Source organism: Telmatherina bonti (genome assembly GCF_933228915.1).
Source record: "Telmatherina bonti genome assembly, chromosome: 4".
NCBI lineage: Eukaryota > Metazoa > Chordata > Actinopteri > Atheriniformes > Telmatherinidae > Telmatherina > Telmatherina bonti.
Window position 1 is genome coordinate 39,682,493 of NC_136622.1, and position 20,345 is coordinate 39,702,837.

At 54.4% G+C, this 20,345-nt stretch overlaps 1 protein-coding gene across 1 annotated transcript in view; it reads left to right on the forward strand.

Moving 5' to 3' along the window:
* The window catches only part of LOC306754732 (A-type voltage-gated potassium channel KCND1-like), a gene marked incomplete at both ends in the record, with an annotated part of 34,073 nt that extends 16,961 nt beyond the window's left edge, over nucleotides 1-17,112 (forward strand). Inside the window, one exon of the mRNA XM_079238804.1 lies at nucleotides 16,396-17,112. Within this exon, the coding sequence (XP_079094930.1) occupies nucleotides 16,396-17,112 (717 nt within the window). The remainder of the gene's footprint in view (nucleotides 1-16,395) is intronic.
* Nucleotides 17,113-20,345: the final 3,233 nt, after the last annotated feature.

Consider the following 20,345-nt stretch of genomic DNA (forward strand, 5'->3'; position numbering starts at 1 on the left):
GTCTGCATTTCCGTCTGCGTTTCTGTCTGCGTTTCCGTCTGCATTTCAGTCTGCATTTCCGTCTGCGTTTCTGTCTGCGTTTCCGTCTGCATTTCCATCTGCGTTTCCGTCTGCGTTTCTGTCTGCGTTTCCGTCTGCGTTTCCGTCTGCGTTTCTGTCTGCGTTTCCGTCTGCATTTCCGTCTGCGTTTCCGTCTGCGTTTCTGTCTGCGTTTCCGTCTGCGTTTCTGTCTGCGTTTCCGTCTGCATTTCAATCTGCATTTCCGTCTGCGTTTCTGTCTGCGTTTCCGTCTGCATTTCCATCTGCGTTTCCGTCTGCGTTTCTGTCTGCGTTTCCGTCTGCGTTTCTGTCTGCATTTCTGTCTGCATGTCCGTCTGCGTTTCCGTCTGCGTTTCTGTCTGCGTTTTTGTCTGCATTTCCATCTGCGTTTCTGTCTGCGTTTCCGTCTGCATTTCCATCTGCGTTTCCATCTGCGTTTCTGTCTGCGTTTCTGTCTGTATTTCCGTCTGCGTTTCCGTCTGCGTTTCTGTCTGCGTTTCCGTCTGCATTTCAATCTGCATTTCCGTCTGCGTTTCTGTCTGCGTTTCCGTCTGCATTTCCATCTGCGTTTCTGTCTGCGTTTCCGTCTGCATTTCCATCTGCGTTTCTGTCTGCGTTTCCGTCTGCATTTCAATCTGCATTTCCGTCTGCGTTTCTGTCTGCGTTTCCGTCTGCATTTCCATCTGCGTTTCTGTCTGCGTTTCCGTCTGCATTTCCATCTGCGTTTCTGTCTGCGTTTCCGTCTGCGTTTCTGTCTGCGTTTCTGTCTGCATTCCCGTCTGCATTTCCTTCTGTGTTTCCGTCTGCATTCCCGTCTTCTCCATTCAGCATAAACATCACGTACACTTAGACAAAACAATCTAGGAGCTGCAAATGGCTGCAGTAACCACACTGAGAAAGAAATGAACCATTTAAAGCTGAACCAAGAAAATACTATTTTATTAATAGTTAATTTTATTAATGAACTCTTTATTTGGCCTTTTAACAAAATGAAAAAACTCATTTTTATATATTTACCGTTTATAACAATATGAGAAAACTGTCAAAATGAGGGTCCGTCAGTCCATCTGAGGGTCCGTCAGTCCCGTCTGAGGGTCCGTCAGTCCATCTGAGGGTCCGTCAGTCCCGTCTGAGGGTCCGTTAGTCCGTCTGAGGGTCCGTCAGTCCCGTCTGAGGGTCCGTCAGTCCCGTCTGAGGGTCAGTTAGTCCCATCTGAGGGTCCGTTAGTCCGTCTGAGGGTCAGTTAGTCCCATCTGAGGGTCCGTTAGTCCATCTGAGGGTCCGTTAGTCCGTCTGAGGGTCTGTCAGTCCGTCTGAGGGTCTGTCAGTCCATCTGAGGGTCCGTCAGTCCATCTGAGGGTCCATCAGTCCGTCAGTCCATCTGAGGGTCTGTCAGTCCGTCTGAGGATCTGTCAGTCCGTCGGTCCGTCTGAGTGTCCGTCAGTCCCGTCTGAGGGTCCGTCAGTCCGTCAGTTCCGTCTGAGGGTCTGTCAGTCCCGTCTGAGGGTCCGTCAGTCCGTCAGTCCCGTCTGAGGGTCCGTCAGTTCCGTCTGAGGGTCTGTCAGTCCATCTGAGGGTCCGTCAGTCCGTCTGATGGTCTGTCAGTCCGTCTGAGGGTCCGTCAGTCCGTCTGATGGTCTGTCAGTCCGTCTGAGGGTCCGTCAGTCCCGTCTGAGGGTCCGTCAGTCCGTCTGGGGGTCCGTCAGTCCGTCAGTCCATCTGAGGGTCCGTCAGTCCGTCAGTCCCGTCTGAGGGTCCATCAGTCCCGTCTGAGGGTCCGTCAGTCCGTCAGTCCATCTGAGGGTCCGTCAGTCCGTCAGTCCCGTCTGAGGGTCCGTCAGTCCCGTCTGAGGGTCCGTCAGTCCGTCAGTCCATCTGAGGGTCCGTCAGTCCGTCAGTCCCGTCTGAGGGTCCATCAGTCCGTCTGAGGGTCCGTCAGTCCGTCAGTCCCGTCTGAGGGTCCGTCAGTCCATCTGAGGGTCCGTCAGTCCCGTCTGAGGGTCCGTCAGTCCGTCTGAGCGTCCATCAGTCCGTCAGTCCCGTCTGAGGGTCCGTCAGTCCATCTGAGGGTCCGTCAGTCCCGTCTGAGGGTCCGTCAGTCCGTCTGAGGGTCCATCAGTCCGTCAGTCCCGTCTGAGGGTCCGTCAGTCCATCTGAGGGTCCGTCAGTCCGTCAGTCCCGTCTGAGGGTCCATCAGTCCGTCTGAGGGTCCATCAGTCAGTCTGAGGGTCCGTCAGTCCATCTGAGGGTCCGTCAGTCCGTCTGAGGGTCCGTCAGTCCATCTGAGGGTCCGTCAGTCCCGTCTGAGGGTCCATCAGTCCATCTGAGGGTCCGTCAGTCCATCTGAGGGTCCGTCAGTCCCGTCTGAGGGTCCGTCAGTCCGTCTGAGGGTCCGTCAGTCCATCTGAGGGTCCGTCAGTCCATCTGAGGGTCCATCAGTCCGTCAGTCCATCTGAGGGTCCGTCAGTCCGTCAGTCCCATCTGAGGGTCCGTCAGTCCATCTGAGGGTCCGTCAGTCCATCTGAGGGTCCGTCAGTCCCGTCTGAGTGTCCATCAGTCCGTCTGAGGGTCCGTCAGTCCCGTCTGAGTGTCCGTCAGTCCCGTCTGAGGGTCCGTCAGTCCGTCTGAGGGTCCATCAGTCCATCTGAGGGTCCGTCAGTCCCGTCTGAGGGTCCGTCAGTCCGTCGGTCCCGTCTGAGGGTCCGTCAGTCCCGTCTGAGGGTCCGTCAGTCCGTCAGTCCTGTCTGAGTGTCCATCAGTCCGTCTGAGGGTCCGTCAGTCCCGTCTGAGGGTCCGTCAGTCCGTCGGTCCCGTCTGAGGGTCCGTCAGTCCCGTCTGAGGGTCCATCAGTCCGTCTGAGGGTCCGTCAGTCCATCTGAGGGTCCGTCAGTCCGTCAGTCCCGTCTGAGGGTCCGTCAGTCCATCTGAGGGTCCGTCAGTCCATCTGAGGGTCCGTCAGTCCGTCTGAGGGTCCGTCAGTCCGTCTGAGTGTCCGTCAGTCCATCTGAGGGTCCGTCAGTCCGTCAGTCCCGTCTGTGGGTCCGTCAGTCCATCTGAGGGTCCATCAGTCCATCTGAGGGTCCGTCAGTCCGTCAGTCCCGTCTGTGGGTCCGTCAGTCCGTCAGTCCCGTCTGAGGGTCCATCAGTCCATCTGAGGGTCCATCAGTCCATCTGAGGGTCCGTCAGTCCGTCTGAGTGTCCGTCAGTCCATCTGAGGGTCCGTCAGTCCGTCAGTCCCGTCTGTGGGTCCGTCAGTCCGTCAGTCCCGTCTGAGGGTCCATCAGTCCGTCTGAGGGTCCGTCAGTCCCGTATGAGGGTCCGTCAGTCCGTCTGAGGGTCCGTCAGTCCGTCTGAGGGTCCGTCAGTCCGTCTGAGGGTCCGTCAGTCCATCTGAGGGTCCGTCAGTCCGTCTGACGGTCCGTCAGTCCCGTCTGAGGGTCCATCAGTCCGTCAGTCTGTCAGTTCCGTCTGAGGGTCCGTCAGTCCCGTCTGAGGGTCCGTCAGTCCATCTGAGGGTCCGTCAGTCCCGTCTGAGGGTCCGTCAGTCCATCTGAGGGTCCGTCAGTCCATCTGAGGGTCCGTCAGTCCGTCTGACGGTCCGTCAGTCCCGTCTGAGGGTCCATCAGTCCGTCAGTCTGTCAGTTCCGTCTGAGGGTCCGTCAGTCCCGTCTGAGGGTCCGTCAGTCCCGTCTGAGGGTCCATCAGTCCGTCAGTCTGTCAGTTCCGTCTGAGGGTCCGTCAGTCCCATCTGAGGGTCCGTCAGTTCCGTCTGAGGGTCCGTCAGTCCATCTGAGGGTCCGTCAGTCCGTCTGAGGGTCCGTCAGTCCGTCAGTCCCGTCTGAGGGTCCATCAGTCCATCTGAGGGTCCGTCAGTCCGTCAGTCCCGTCTGAGGGTCCATCAGTCCATCTGAGGGTCCGTCAGTCCGTCTGAGGGTCCGTCAGTCCCTTCTGAGGGTCCATCAGTCCGTCAGTCTGTCAGTTCCGTCTGAGGGTCCGTCAGTCCCGTCTGAGGGTCCGTCAGTCCATCTGAGGGTCCGTCAGTCCGTCTGAGGGTCCGTCAGTCCGTCTGAGGGTCCGTCAGTCCATCTGAGGGTCCGTCAGTCCATCTGAGGGTCTGTCAGTCCGTCTGAGGGTCCGTCAGTCCATCTGAGGGTCCGTCAGTCCGTCTGAGGGTCCGTCAGTCCGTCTGAGGGTCCGTCAGTCCCGTCTGAGGGTCCGTCAGTCCATCTGAGGGTCCGTCAGTCCGTCAGTCCCGTCTGAGTGTCCGTCAGTCCATCTGAGGGTCCGTCAGTCCGTCAGTCCCGTCTGAGGGTCCGTCAGTCCGTCAGTCCCGTCTGAGGGTCCATCAGTCCGTCTGAGGGTCCGTCAGTCCCGTCTGAGGGTCCGTCAGTCCGTCAGTCCCGTCTGAGGGTCCATCAGTCCGTCTGAGGGTCCGTCAGTCCCGTCTGAGGGTCCATCAGTCCATCTGAGGGTCCGTCAGTCCATCTGAGGGTCCGTCAGTCCGTCGGTCCCGTCTGAGGGTCCGTCAGTCCCGTCTGAGGGTCCGTCAGTCCGTCAGTCCATCTGAGGGTCCGTCAGTCCGTCTGAGGGTCCATCAGTCCCGTCTGAGGGTCCATCATTCCATCTGAGGGTCCGTCAGTCCGTCAGTCCCGTCTGAGGGTCCATCAGTCCGTCTGAGGGTCCGTCAGTCCATCTGAGCGTCCGTCAGTCCATCTGAGGGTCCGTCAGTCTGTCGGTCCCGTCTGAGGGTCCGTCAGTCCCGTCTGAGGGTCCGTCAGTCCGTCAGTCCATCTGAGGGTCCGTCAGTCCGTCTGAGGGTCCATCAGTCCCGTCTGAGGGTCCGTCAGTCCATCTGAGCGTCCGTCAGTCCATCTGAGGGTCCGTCAGTCTGTCGGTCCCGTCTGAGGGTCCGTCAGTCCCGTCTGAGGGTCCGTCAGTCCGTCAGTCCATCTGAGGGTCCGTCAGTCCGTCTGAGGGTCCATCAGTCCATCTGAGGGTCCGTCAGTCCGTCTGAGGGTCCATCAGTCCCGTCTGAGGGTCCATCAGTCCATCTGAGCGTCCGTCAGTCCATCTGAGGGTCCGTCAGTCTGTCGGTCCCGTCTGAGGGTCCGTCAGTCCCGTCTGAGGGTCCGTCAGTCCGTCAGTCCATCTGAGGGTCCGTCAGTCCGTCTGAGGGTCCATCAGTCCCGTCTGAGGGTCCATCAGTCCGTCTGAGGGTCCGTCAGTCCCGTCTGAGGGTCCATCAGTCCGTCTGAGGGTCCGTCAGTCCGTCTGAGGGTCCGTCAGTCTGTCAGTCCATCTGAGGGTCCGTCAGTCCGTCAGTCCATCTGAGGGTCCGTCAGTCCGTCTGAGGGTCCATCAGTCCCGTCTGAGGGTCCGTCAGTCCGTCTGAGGGTCCGTCAGTCTGTCAGTCCATCTGAGGGTCCATCAGTCCGTCAGTCTGTCAGTTCCGTCTGAGGGTCCATCAGTCCGTCTGAGGGTCCGTCAGTCCATCTGAGGGTCCGTCAGTCCGTCTGAGGGTCCGTCAGTCCATCTGAGGGTCCGTCAGTCCGTCAGTCCCGTCTGAGGGTCCGTCAGTCCATCTGAGGGTCCGTCAGTCCCGTCTGAGGGTCCATCAGTCCGTCTGAGGGTCCGTCAGTCCGTCTGAGGGTCCGTCAGTCTGTCAGTCCATCTGAGGGTCCATCAGTCCGTCTGAGGGTCCATCAGTCCGTCTGAGGGTCCGTCAGTCCGTCTGAGGGTCCGTCAGTCTGTCAGTCCATCTGAGGGTCCATCAGTCCGTCTGAGGGTCCGTCAGTCCCGTCTGAGGGTCCATCAGTCCGTCTGAGGGTCCGTCAGTCCGTCTGAGGGTCCATCAGTCCGTCTGAGGGTCCGTCAGTCCGTCTGAGGGTCCGTCAGTCTGTCAGTCCATCTGAGGGTCCATCAGTCCGTCTGAGGGTCCGTCAGTCCCGTCTGAGGGTCCATCAGTCCCGTCTGAGGGTCCATCAGTCCGTCTGAGGGTCCGTCAGTCCCGTCTGAGGGTCCATCAGTCCGTCTGAGGGTCCGTCAGTCTGTCAGTCCATCTGAGGGTCCGTCAGTCCGTCTGAGGGTCCATCAGTCTGTCAGTCCATCTGAGGGTCCATCAGTCCGTCTGAGGGTCCATCAGTCCGTCTGAGGGTCCGTCAGTCCCGTCTGAGGGTCCATCAGTCCGTCTGAGGGTCCATCAGTCCGTCTGAGGGTCCGTCAGTCCGTCTGAGGGTCCGTCAGTCTGTCAGTCCATCTGAGGGTCCATCAGTCCGTCTGAGGGTCCGTCAGTCCGTCTGAGGGTCCGTCAGTCTGTCAGTCCATCTGAGGGTCCGTCAGTCCCGTCTGAGGGTCCGTCAGTCCGTCAGTCCATCTGAGGGTCCGTCAGTCCGTCTGAGGGTCCATCAGTCCCGTCTGAGGGTCTGTCAGTCCGTCTGAGGGTCCGTCAGTCTGTCAGTCCATCTGAGGGTCCATCAGTCCGTCTGAGGGTCCGTCAGTCCGTCTGAGGGTCCGTCAGTCCATCTGAGGGTCCGTCAGTCCGTCTGAGGGTCCGTCAGTCCGTCTGAGGGTCCATCAGTCCGTCTGAGGGTCCGTCAGTCCGTCTGAGGGTCCGTCAGTCCGTCTGAGGGTCCGTCAGTCCATCTGAGGGTCCGTCAGTCCATCTGAGGGTCCGTCAGTCCGTCTGAGGGTCCGTCAGTCCATCTGAGGGTCCGTCAGTCCGTCAGTCCCGTCTGAGGGTCCGTCAGTCCGTCAGTCCCGTCTGAGGGTCCGTCAGTCCATCTGAGGGTCCGTCAGTCCATCTGAGGGTCCGTCAGTCCGTCAGTCCCGTCTGAGGGTCCGTCAGTCCGTCAGTCCCGTCTGAGGGTCCATCAGTCCATCTGAGGGTCCGTCAGTCCATCTGAGGGTCCGTCAGTCCGTCTGAGGGTCCGTCAGTCCGTCTGAGGGTCCATCAGTCCGTCTGAGGGTCCGTCAGTCCATCTGAGGGTCCGTCATGCCGTCTGAGGGTCCGTCAGTCCATCTGAGGGTCCGTCAGTCCATCTGAGGGTCCGTCAGTCCGTCTGACGGTCCGTCAGTCCGTCTGAGGGTCCGTCAGTCCCGTCTGAGGGTCCGTCAGTCCGTCAGTCTGTCAGTTCCATCTGAGGGTCCGTCAGTCCATCTGAGGGTCCGTCAGTCCGTCTGAGGGTCCGTCAGTCCATCTGAGGGTCCGTCAGTCCGTCTGAGGGTCCGTCAGTCCATCTGAGGGTCCGTCAGTCCATCTGAGGGTCTGTCAGTCCGTCTGAGGGTCCGTCAGTCCATCTGAGGGTCCGTCAGTCCGTCAGTCCCGTCTGAGTGTCCGTCAGTCCATCTGAGGGTCCGTCAGTCCGTCTGAGGGTCCGTCAGTCCATCTGAGGGTCCGTCAGTCCGTCTGAGGGTCCGTCAGTCCATCTGAGGGTCCGTCAGTCCATCTGAGGGTCTGTCAGTCCGTCTGAGGGTCCGTCAGTCCATCTGAGGGTCTGTCAGTCCGTCTGAGGGTCCGTCAGTCCGTCTGAGGGTCCGTCAGTCCATCTGAGGGTCCGTCAGTCCGTCAGTCCCGTCTGAGGGTCCGTCAGTCCGTCAGTCCCGTCTGAGGGTCCATCAGTCCGTCTGAGGGTCCGTCAGTCCCGTCTGAGGGTCCATCAGTCCATCTGAGGGTCCGTCAGTCCATCTGAGGGTCCGTCAGTCCGTCGGTCCCGTCTGAGGGTCCGTCAGTCCCGTCTGAGGGTCCGTCAGTCCGTCAGTCCGTCTGAGGGTCCATCAGTCCCGTCTGAGGGTCCATCAGTCCATCTGAGGGTCCGTCAGTCCGTCAGTCCCGTCTGAGGGTCCATCAGTCCATCTGAGGGTCCGTCAGTCCATCTGAGGGTCCGTCAGTCCGTCGGTCCCGTCTGAGGGTCCGTCAGTCCCGTCTGAGGGTCCATCAGTCCGTCAGTCTGTCAGTTCCGTCTGAGGGTCCGTCAGTCCCGTCTGAGGGTCCATCAGTCCGTCTGAGGGTCCGTCAGTCCCGTCTGAGGGTCCATCAGTCCATCTGAGGGTCCGTCAGTCCATCTGAGGGTCCGTCAGTCCGTCGGTCCCGTCTGAGGGTCCGTCAGTCCCGTCTGAGGGTCCATCAGTCCGTCAGTCTGTCAGTTCCGTCTGAGGGTCCGTCAGTCCATCTGAGGGTCCGTCAGTCCGTCAGTCCATCTGAGGGTCCGTCAGTCCGTCAGTCCCGTCTGAGGGTCCGTCAGTCCCGTCTGAGGGTCCGTCAGTCCGTCAGTCCATCTGAGGGTCCGTCAGTCCCGTCTGAGGGTCCATCAGTCCGTCTGAGGGTCCGTCAGTCCGTCAGTCCCGTCTGAGGGTCCGTCAGTCCATCTGAGGGTCCGTCAGTCCCGTCTGAGGGTCCGTCAGTCCGTCAGTCCCGTCTGAGGGTCCGTCAGTCCATCTGAGGGTCCGTCAGTCCATCTGAGGGTCCGTCAGTCCGTCAGTCCCGTCTGAGGGTCCGTCAGTCCGTCAGTCCCGTCTGAGGGTCCATCAGTCCATCTGAGGGTCCGTCAGTCCATCTGAGGGTCCGTCAGTCCCGTCTGAGGGTCCGTCAGTCCGTCTGAGGGTCCGTCAGTCCATCTGAGGGTCCGTCAGTCCATCTGAGGGTCCGTCAGTCCGTCAGTCCCATCTGAGGGTCCGTCAGTCCATCTGAGGGTCCGTCAGTCCGTCAGTCCCGTCTGAGTGTCCATCAGTCCGTCTGAGGGTCCGTCAGTCCGTCGGTCCCGTCTGAGTGTCCGTCAGTCCCGTCTGAGGGTCCGTCAGTCCGTCGGTCCCGTCTGAGGGTCCGTCAGTCCCGTCTGAGGGTCCGTCAGTCCGTCGGTCCCGTCTGAGGGTCCGTCAGTCCCGTCTGAGGGTCCATCAGTCCGTCAGTCTGTCAGTTCCGTCTGAGGGTCCGTCAGTCCATCTGAGGGTCCGTCAGTCCGTCTGAGGGTCCGTCAGTCCCGTCTGAGGGTCCATCAGTCCGTCAGTCTGTCAGTTCCGTCTGAGGGTCCGTCAGTCCATCTGAGGGTCCGTCAGTCCGTCTGAGGGTCCGTCAGTCCATCTGAGGGTCCGTCAGTCCGTCTGAGGGTCCGTCAGTCCATCTGAGGGTCCGTCAGTCCATCTGAGGGTCCGTCAGTCCGTCTGAGGGTCCGTCAGTCCATCTGAGGGTCCGTCAGTCCGTCTGAGGGTCCGTCAGTCCGTCTGAGGGTCCGTCAGTCCATCTGAGGGTCCGTCAGTCCGTCTGAGGGTCCTTCAGTCCATCTGAGGGTCCGTCAGTCCGTCTGAGGGTCCGTCAGTCCGTCTGAGGGTCCGTCAGTCCCGTCTGAGTGTCCGTCAGTCCATCTGAGGGTCCGTCAGTCCGTCAGTCCCGTCTGAGGGTCCGTCAGTCCATCTGAGGGTCCGTCAGTCCGTCAGTCCGTCTGAGGGTCCGTCAGTCCGTCTGAGGGTCCGTCAGTCCCGTCTGAGTGTCCGTCAGTCCATCTGAGGGTCCGTCAGTCCGTCAGTCCCGTCTGAGGGTCCCTCAGTCCATCTGAGGGTCCGTCAGTCCATCTGACGGTCCGTCAGTCCGTCGGTCCCGTCTGAGGGTCCATCAGTCCGTCTGAGGGTCCGTCAGTCCATCAGTCCGTCTGAGGGTCCGTCAGTCCCGTCTGAGGGTCCATCAGTCCATCAGTCCGTCTGAGGGTCCGTCAGTCCCGTCTGAGGGTCCGTCAGTCCATCAGTCCGTCTGAGGGTCCGTCAGTCCCGTCTGAGGGTCCATCAGTCCATCTGAGGGTCCGTCAGTCCGTCGGTCCCGTCTGAGGGTCCATCAGTCCGTCTGAGGGTCCGTCAGTCCCGTCTGAGGGTCCATCAGTCCATCTGAGGGTCCGTCAGTCCATCTGAGGGTCCGTCAGTCCGTCGGTCCCGTCTGAGTGTCCGTCAGTCCCGTCTGAGGATCCATCAGTCCGTCTGAGGGTCCGTCAGTCCGTCTGAGGGTCCGTCAGTCTGTCAGTCCATCTGAGGGTCCGTCAATCCGTCAGTCCATCTGAGGGTCCATCAGTCCGTCAGTCTATCAGTTCCGTCTGAGGGTCCATCAGTCCGTCTGAGGGTCCGTCAGTCTGTCAGTCCATCTGAGGGTCCGTCAATCCGTCAGTCCATCTGAGGGTCCATCAGTCCGTCAGTCCATCAGTCCGTCTGAGGGTCCATCAGTCCCGTCTGAGGGTCCGTCAGTCTGTCAGTCCATCTGAGGGTCCGTCAGTCTGTCAGTCCATCTGAGGGTCCGTCAGTCTGTCAGTCCATCTGAGGGTCCATCAGTCTGTCAGTCCATCTGAGGGTCCGTCAGTCTGTCAGTCCGTCTGAGGGTCCGTCAGTCTGTCAGTCCATCTGAGGGTCCGTCAGTCTGTCAGTCCATCTGAGGGTCCATCAGTCCGTCAGTCTATCAGTTCCGTCTGAGGGTCCATCAGTCCCTTCTGAGGGTCCGTCAGTCCGTCTGAGGGTCCGTCAGTCTGTCAGTCCATCTGAGGGTCCGTCAGTCTGTCAGTCCATCTGAGGGTCCGTCAATCCGTCAGTCCATCTGAGGGTCCGTCAGTCCATCTGAGGGTCCGTCAGTCCATCTGAGGGTCCGTCAGTCCGTCTGAGGGTCCGTCAGTCCATCTGAGGGTCCGTCAGTCCATCTGAGGGTCCGTCAGTCCGTCTGAGGGTCCGTCAGTCCGTCTGAGGGTCCGTCAGTCCATCTGAGGGTCCGTCAGTCCGTCTGAGGGTCCGTCAGTCCATCTGAGGGTCCGTCAGTCCGTCTGAGGGTCCGTCAGTCCATCTGAGGGTCCGTCAGTCCATCTGAGGGTCCGTCAGTCCATCTGAGGGTCCGTCAGTCCGTCTGACGGTCCGTCAGTCCCGTCTGAGGGTCCATCAGTCCGTCAGTCTGTCAGTTCCGTCTGAGGGTCCGTCAGTCCATCTGAGGGTCCGTCAGTCCGTCTGAGGGTCCGTCAGTCCGTCTGAGGGTCCGTCAGTCCGTCTGAGGGTCCGTCAGTCCGTCTGACGGTCCGTCAGTCCGTCTGAGGGTCCGTCAGTCCGTCTGAGGGTCCATCAGTCCGTCAGTCTGTCAGTTCCGTCTGAGGGTCCGTCAGTCCATCTGAGTGTCCGTCAGTCTGTCAGTCCATCTGAGGGTCCGTCAGTCCATCTGAGTGTCCGTCAGTCTGTCAGTCCATCTGAGGGTCCGTCAGTCCCGTCTGTATGAAACGGTGGGACATATTGTGGCGTCTGCACACCTGCGACGTTCCCTTTGTCGTCCTTTGGGACGACCTCGCTGGGAGCTCCTTCTCCTGCAGATGTGAAGCGGAGATCGATTCCCGGATCTCAGATAAGATGATTAGGAAGCAGAAGACGAAGGAGCAGGAATGAGGGGGCTGATATTCATGTGGGAGAACTACTAAGTGCAGACGTCCACAGTGATGTATTATACGACTCCATCTCGGGGCCCACTCACCTTAAAAACGGCCCACCTGGGACCTGGGCTAAAAACTGTCTCCTGTTGTGTGTTTGCTGCATGTGCACATGCCGAGAGCGTCCTCCCACACGGCTCCAGAGCGTTACGCGGGAATGAGGTCATGAAGAAAACCTCGCCGTTGCTGGAAATGTTTTCACGGCGTTTTGTTGGTCAGGAAGACGATGAAGAAGAAAACTTTCAGACATAAAATCTGCTGCGGAAACGTTGATTAGAAGGAAATAAACGTCCAAAAACCCAGAAGAGTTGAGTAACGTTTACTCCTCATTCCGAAGATTTTAGCAAGCTAGGCTCCTTCAACCACCGATCCGACAGAGTTTTTTACAGCAGGTTTCATCCTCCACATTCTTTTTAGGAATTCATTTTATTCTTTTATTCTTCATCAAAATTCCCAAACTTTTCACTTTTGGAACTTTTTCCTCATCAAACCTTTTCTGAAGTTCGTTTTTTCCAGCGGTTCGGCTTTGCTCTGCAACAGTTTCTACCATCCTGCCATCAACTCGTTCTTCGTGCCGATTTTTACAACTTTTATACTTCTTTTATGTTTTTTACTGATTTACAGACATTTAGATTTAAAATGAAGGTTCGGCTTCGCTCAGCAACCTACGGCTACCGTACCGTACGCTAACCGTTCCTACGCTAACCGTTCCTACGCTAACCGTTTCTACGCCCACCGTACGCTAACCATTCCTACGCCTACCGTACCGTACGCTAACCATTCCTACACCTACTATACCGTAAGCTAACCGTTCCTACGCCTACCGTACGCTAACCGTTCCTACGCCTACTATACCGTAAGCTAACCGTTCCTACGCCTACCGTACGCTAACCATTCCTATGCCTACCGTATCGTACGCTAACCATTCCTACGCCTACCGTACGCTAACCGTTCCTACGCCTACCGTACGCTAACCATTCCTATGCCTACCGTATCGTACGCTAACCATTCCTACGCCTACCGTACGCTAACCATTCCTATGCCTACCGTACCGTACGCTAACCATTCCTACGCCTACCGTACGCTAACCGTTCCTACGCCTACCGTACGCTAACCATTCCTATGCCTACCGTATCGTACGCTAACCATTCCTACGCCTACCGTACGCTAACCGTTCCTACGCCTACCGTACGCTAACCATTCCTATGCCTACTGTATCGTACGCTAACCATTCCTACGCCTACCGTACGCTAACCGTTCCTACGCCTACCATACGCTAACCATTCCTACACCAAATCAAACAGGTGGCAGAGGCCCAGGTGGTCAAGCCGGCTGTTGTCGGCATCTGATGGTCGGCAGTTTGAGCCCGTTGCATCTTTAGGGGGAAATTCTCAGGAAGGTTTGGAAATGTGCGTCAGGAAGGGCATCCTTCCTTGTTTTACAAATGAAACTGTTCTTTATTACGACATTTCCCGACGACGAGGCTTCGTCCACCAACTGAGCTGAAATCTGCAGACGAACTGTTTATGAAGGATTGTCCGTAATTCAGCAGCGAATCCGATGAACAAACACTAAAAGCTGTTTCGTTTAACACTTTCCACAGCTTCCCGGCGTCGTTTGGATGATGGTTGTAGTTTTATGAGCTCATACAGGAAAACTAGACTAATAATTACCAGAAAAATGAAGAATAAAGCGGTAAAACTGCTCCTGCAGGTTCATTTCGTCTCTGATGGTCTGAATCAGAAGCTGCCTTCAGGTTTAGCTTGTTATTAAAGCTGCTGCTTCTTCGGATGGCTTTATAATGCCTGTGCGGAGTACTTATGTGTACCTTCGATGTTTAATTTCCTCCTAATGTTCGGCTTTAATGTTGCAGCACTCATTAAGTCCCTGTGGAGAAGCATCATCAGCCAAATGTAAAAACATGGAAGGATCTGAGGGGAGATTAGCAACCAGTCGAGGCCATTATCAGACGCCGAGTGTTGAAGATGCACCAGCAGCACAATCTGACTGGCTTCTTTATTCTGTCTGCTTTGGGCTCCACAGCTTCTCCCTGGAAGTGATTTCAGTCGTAAACAAGTTGTTTCCTGGCCGCTCTCTGCAGTAAATCTGCCCTCCCAGCTCGCTATGCTAGCCTTTTATTGCTAGCCACGTCTGCGGAAGCTTTTATGCCTTTATGTTTTTATGTCCGACCCGTCCAGCGACTTGTGTTATCGGTCTGAGCGGCTAGCAGGGAAGCTGGAGTCTGTCCCAGCGAACATCAGGCGAGAGGCTGACACCTGGACAGGTAACCAGTCCATCGCAGATCGTTCATTTTCTGATTCGCCAACCTGATCGTGTTCAACCGCAGCAAACCTGAATGATCAGAGACGTTTCTCATCAGCAGGACTTTTAATTTTTTTACTTAACCTTTATTTCAGCAGGAAAGTCCCATTGAGGTTAAGATCCTCTTTCTCCAGGAAGTCCTGGCCAAGAGGCAGCAAGACTTACAGGCAGTTTACATGTTTCCACTTAGACAGAACAATAAAAGAAATTACAACTTAAGCAGAATGTCTCAAAATCTCTCTGGACTTAAAACCGTTCAAAGAAATAAGTTGGAACAATTTCCAGTCTCTCTGCAGAGTTCCACATAGACAAAGGCCATTTTTCCCAGCTCTCTGCCGGCAAATGGAAGAGAAAGCATCAAATGATCGTTCGATCATAAAAAATAAGAATCAACACATCTCTGTGATTAAACACAGATAAAGGATGGCAGCAGCCCAAGCCTTATTAATAAAACATACCAATGCCGCGTCATCCTGATGGACAACCAAGGCCGTCCTGCTCTAGAATACAGTTCACATTGATGGGTCACACTTTTCCAGTTTGTATTTTGACTGTTCTGATGGAAGTTTATCAAATTCAGGAATTTTCCTACATCTCTTTCCGTCTGGTGAAAACGTTGTCAGACAGCTAGCTTACCGCTGGAATTAGCCTTAAAGGTGGATGTAAGATGGCCGCTTGCATCAGCTGTCGCTCAGTAAAAACACAAACCAGCAGTCTGGAAACTTAAAGTTTTAAAATTTTAGTTTTAAACCAGCTGACATGAAGCAGCTGAAACATTTATGGTTTCTGGCTCCACAAATCCTACGTTAGAGTCGACTGATATCTGCGAACCTCCGATCATTCGGTTGCTGAATAACAAAAGGAATGACTTGTAAAAGTTAAAATGAATCGCACAGATGGTTTTAATTTCATGTACAGTAAATATCTGCACATCCCCAGAAGCTGTACATCTTCTGTCAGCAGCTGCGTTTCTGTCAGATTTTCACTAAATAAAAGAGATTTTTCTTCAGTTTCAGCAAAGTACAGTTAAGACTAGCAGGTGTTTCCACTGAACACTGTTAAAGCGTAATAATATTCTGGTGAAGTCTCGTTCTGCATCATGCCACTTTGAGGAGGATGAAAATACAAAACAGGCTTTTCCACTCGCTGTGGAGGATTCTCCGCGGCTTTTCCAAAGCCCTTCTGCCTCATCTCTTGTTCTAATTCCTGGTAAAACTCTGCATTTGGCTGCTGTTTCCTCCTCCGTCTATACACATCTTTCGCTGAAATGAACTGGTCATGTGACCCCACAAGTCTATGCGTCTCGTTGGATCATAAACTTTAGTGATAGCTGAGATATTTGGTGTTTTGATTCGCCGTTTTTTACGGTGATATTTAGGTTTTGTGCAGTTCTGGACTGGATGGAAACGCAGATCGATTCTCAGGACCAGCATTGTGTAACGGTGGTGGTCATGTGACCCTCCAGCTGGTCTACGGAGGTTTTCCAGCCAGGAGGTTTACAATCCAGATGTAGGGTTTATTCAGAGACTCGAGATCAGGGGTGCCCAAACTTTTTGCTTCCAAAGGCAAAACTGAAAATGATCCAATGAGCCATGGGCCAAACGCTGCAGCTTTATGGATGAAACACAAGAAAATGCACAAAGTTATTTTGATTATTGTTCAATAGCAAATAGTGTATTTTTTCTTATCTGGACAAATAAAATGTTACATAAAAAATCAATATGGCAATAGATCAATGGGGCCATAGTTAGAGGGACGAGAAACAATAATTACAGCCACTAAACTTTAACCAAGTGCAGCGTATCAACAACCAGAAACAGTGCATGTGGAACAAGGAAAGTTGTTGTTGTTTGTGGAAAACATGAAGCAGATTTTTTGGACATTACCAGTCTCCATGTTGGGTTGCACCTGGCTCACTGACAAGGTCATTGAGGTGTGAGTCAGACAGGGTCCCTCTAAGTCTGGTCTTATTGGGGTTCATGACACTGAAAGTGTCTTTTCACCAAGCTCTGTAGGGCATTAATATAAACAATGACATAAGGGCTGGTGGGCCGATTTGGGCCCGTGGGCCACACTTAGGTCACCCCCGCTTTAGATGGTAAATCCACCATTATTCATCACATCTTCATCACCATCACTACCACGTTGCTAAGAGACCTCTATTTTCACCTGGACATGATGATGAAGACACTTCCTGTCAGACTTTCCACCAATCAGAGAGCTTAAACTGACGGTAACGTCCAATCAGGAGCAGCCAAAGATCAACAAGTGATGAGAAAAGCAGGAAAATAATGATCCTCTATGGCTGGAATAAAGCCAGGAAGACGTTTGGGATGCAGCTGAGGTGGAGGTGCTGCAGTGAGGATAGCAGGTAGATAGTAGCAGGAAGACGTGTGGAAACATGGAAACTGTGTGTGTGTGTGTGTGCCAGTGCCAACAGGCTTTCCAGGGGCGTCCCACGGGGATCTGGACTCGTCCCACTTGGTTTCCTTTCATGTGAAGGAAGTCCTGGTTCTGTTTACAGCTCAGGTGCTTTACTGAGGATGGAAAGTAAAAACAGTAGAATCAATAAAACTCCCTCTTCCTGTTTCCTCTCGTTGTGAAGGAATACCGAGATCGGAAAAAGGAGAACCAGGAGCGCCTGGCAGAGGACTGCGAGGCCAACGAGGCGATGGACGCCCCCCTCCCTCCACACAGCACCTCCAGGGAGCGCCTGTGGCGAGCCTTCGAGAACCCCCACACCTCCACCATGGCGCTGGTCTTCTACTACGTCACCGGCTTCTTCATCGCCGTGTCGGTCATCGCCAACGTGGTGGAGACGGTGCCCTGCCGGCCGCCGACGGGAAGCGTCAAACAACTCCCGTGCGGGGAGAAGTACCAGCTGGCCTTCTTCTGTATGGACACGGCCTGCGTGCTCATCTTCACCTTTGAGTACCTGATGCGCCTGTTTGCGGCGCCGAGCCGCTGCAAGTTCATGCGCTCGGTGATGTCGGTAATCGACGTGGTGGCCATCATGCCCTACTACATCGGCCTGGTGATGCCCGAGAACGAGGACGTGAGCGGCGCCTTCGTCACCCTGCGGGTCTTCCGCGTCTTCCGGATCTTCAAGTTCTCGCGCCACTCGCAGGGTTTGAGGATTCTGGGCTACACGCTGAAGAGCTGTGCCTCCGAGCTGGGCTTCCTGCTCTTCTCCCTCACCATGGCCATCATCATCTTCGCCACCGTCATGTTCTACGCTGAGAAGGGCACCAAGGGCTCCACCTTCACCTCCATCCCGGCCTCCTTCTGGTACACCATCGTTACTATGACAACACTGGGGTGAGTAAGCACCTTCTCACGGGTCGTGTGTGTGCATTTGCACAGATTTAATTTCGCTGCTGACAATGTGGTTGCCACGGCAACCCCATAGCGCGCTGCTCGGCGTGGTGTTAAGGACGCGGAGCTGTCGTTGCCATCGGTCACGCAGGAAGAGTCTCACAGTCTGTTTCCACCATGAAAAGGGATGAAGTGTGCTTCCACCCACGCGGTGGTGTGTCTTCACCCGCTGCCGCCCACACTCATCTCTGCTCCGCGTGTGAGAGGATGAGGATGATGATGATGATGATGGTGTGTTCACCCTGCAGCTCTCATCTGTTATCTGCTGTTAAGAGGCATCCTTCATGAGCTGCGATGGTGAGGCTTTCTGGCGCTCTGCATGGCGGACTGCGTGGCGCTGCCTGGCAGCGAACGAGACGCAGAGCTCAGGTGTCAATGGGAACATGGGTTTCATCCAATCAGCCGACCTGTCATAAAGCGGTGGCAGAGGGAAATGAAACCAGCAGCTATGAGAGATTCCTTTCTTTTTACTGCACAGAACCAATCAGATTGATCAGGGTCCGATACTGAAATCTATTTGTGATCAATTAAATCCATTTAAACCCACATGTATACAATGTTTTCTCCACACTGACTTCGCCATGTTTCTTAACTGAATCTGTAGCGCCACCTTCAGAAGTGCAGCAGCAGGAGGGTCCGACATCTGCTCTGCACCTGAATGCAGCATGGGGAGAGGGGGCGGGGCCTAACTAAACTCCAGTAGTCCCGCCCACAGTCAAGGTAAACTTGGAGAAGCTTCGACGAGTCAGACAGGAAGGTTGTTGGAGATTGTAGAAGTTGAACAGACATTTAAAGATACTGATGATGACGAAGAAGCGTGATACGATGGAACATCAGGTGGTTGATGCTAACGCTACTGTAGCCTAAAGAGTCTGGTTAGCTTATTGTGGCATGTGGCTGTCCTGAACGTCGTGCTAACGTTTCCGCGTCTGCTGGTTTTTATTTTGAAGTGGAAAAACTTTCCTCAGCTGGAGGTCTGATTCCCATCCTGCCAGGAGACATTTATAAACCCGCTTTTAGTTCCACTGCTGTCAAACGGACCTGCTGGACTAGGACGCTAAATCTGCTAGCTCAATCTGCTAGCGAAATCTGCTAGCTAACTTGTATTTTGGTTTGTAAAGCAGGATTTTCGACAATCTTGCAGGTCTGAAGCACCAACATGAGAGCTGAACTGGTTTAGAACGTGTGACACTGCTAGCCTCCACAACGGCAGCTAGCTTCCAGCCTCCCAACATGGCGGCGGAACAAACGCGAGGACGGTTTATCGCTGTGTCACACGCGTAGCAATGACGAGATCCCCCCCACACTGAGGCTGATCACATGACCTGGAGGGGGGTGCGGGGGGTGTCTAATGATGTTTTAAAATGGAGAGAAGAAAAAAAAAAATTAAAATGAGATTTGGTTTTTAAGAAGCTGATACTTTATTTTTAGATCACATGAAGGGGTGGGGGTGGGGTGGGGGGGGGGGGGGGTAGTTAGAGTCCTGATCATCTTACAAGGGTCTTCCCCTCCTGATTGGTCAGGAAGAGTCAGAAGCTCTCCTCTGTACAGCTCCATTAGCAAAGAACTGGGAGAGGCCGTTCTCTAAATGGATTCTGCAGGCAGGAAAACAACTTGAGCTTTTACCTCCTTTCTCCTCCTCCTCCTCCTCTCAGTTACTGTTTTTCTCCTTCTTCAGCTCATCCCTCCTTCCCGGCGGTCTGGCTTTCCATGATAAACCGAGTCCTCTGGTGTCTTACTGAGTCCTGGAACAGTCAGAAACCAGATCCTGATGTGGTTTTATCAGGTTACGTTTCACCGCAGCAGAGAAATGGCTGCAGATCAGGAAGGACTCCACCTTCACCAGAGATTTAGCATTTAGAGGAAATTTCTCCAACCAGATGCAACATTTTTATGTCACACACATTAAAAACAAGTAGGTTTGCACCATCTGAGGTCCATTTTCATTTGATTATTAAACATTACCTGGATTTTCATGCATCTTTTTTCTCCATTGAGGGTTTTTCTCTCTCTTTGGCTCCTTTTACGACTTCATCCTCCATCTAGTCTCAATTCATTCCAGTAACCAAACAAACTGATCACAAACCTGAAATAAATCCAACACAGATCAAACATATTTTATGCTGTCTTCCCTGAAAGAATGTTTCCCTGAAATCTTTAAGAAAGCTGGATTAGCAATGGTTAGCGATGGCTAGTGATAGCTAGCGATGGTTAACAATGGCCATTGATTGTTAACAATGGTTAGTGATGGTAACAATGTTAGCGATGGTTGGTGATAGTTAGTGAAGGCTAGCGATGCCTAGCGATTGTTAGCGATGTTTGGTGATGTTAGCGATAGCTAGCAATAGCTAATGATGATTAGCAATGGCTGTGATAGCTAGTGATGGTTAAGGTTGGTTAGGGAAGGTTAGCGATGGCTAGCAAGGTTTAGCGATAGTTAGTTATGGTTAGTGGTGGTTAGCTACAGTTAGTGTTGGTTAGCATTGGTTAGTGATGGTTAACAATGGCTAGTGATGGCTAGCAAGGTTTAGCGATAGTTGGAGATGATTAGTGATGGGTAGTGATGGCTAGCGATGGCTAGCGATGGCTAGTGATGGTTAGCAATGGTTAGGAGCAACCAGGTCCTCTAACTGGTCTGGAACGAAGCTGCTGCCACGTTTTCATGGTTGTCAGATTTTGTCTTTAAACAGCTTCCAGATGCAGGAAGTCTTGTCCAGATCTAGTCCGTCCTCATATCCATGAAAACCAAAATGTTTCCAAACACTTCCTTCAGACCCGATGAGGAAATCTGTTCCATCCTCCACTAGAAGCCAAAACTATGTTCCTGCTCTCGAGGCCACTAAAACAACTTTGTAATTCTCTTCGGTCTGTCAGTTCTTCGTCCACGAGAAGCTGCCGCTGGGCGGGTGGTGCACGCTGGGCGGCGTTCCTGTGTTTTAATGCAACATGTTGTAAAAATGTTCTCACCACCTTGATCAGCTGTTTTAGTAAAATAAAAAAAATACAGAAGTGGCAACTTTCAGTTTTATTGTTTTTCCGTGTTAACCACGCCCACCTTAAATGTCCGGCCAATCACACGATACTTCTCGGAGCCCCACGAGGATCATTCTGCTCTGGCGATGCGTTGAGAGCTGGCCGCAGGCCGTCCTCATCATGTCCATGAGAGAAAAATCTCCTGAT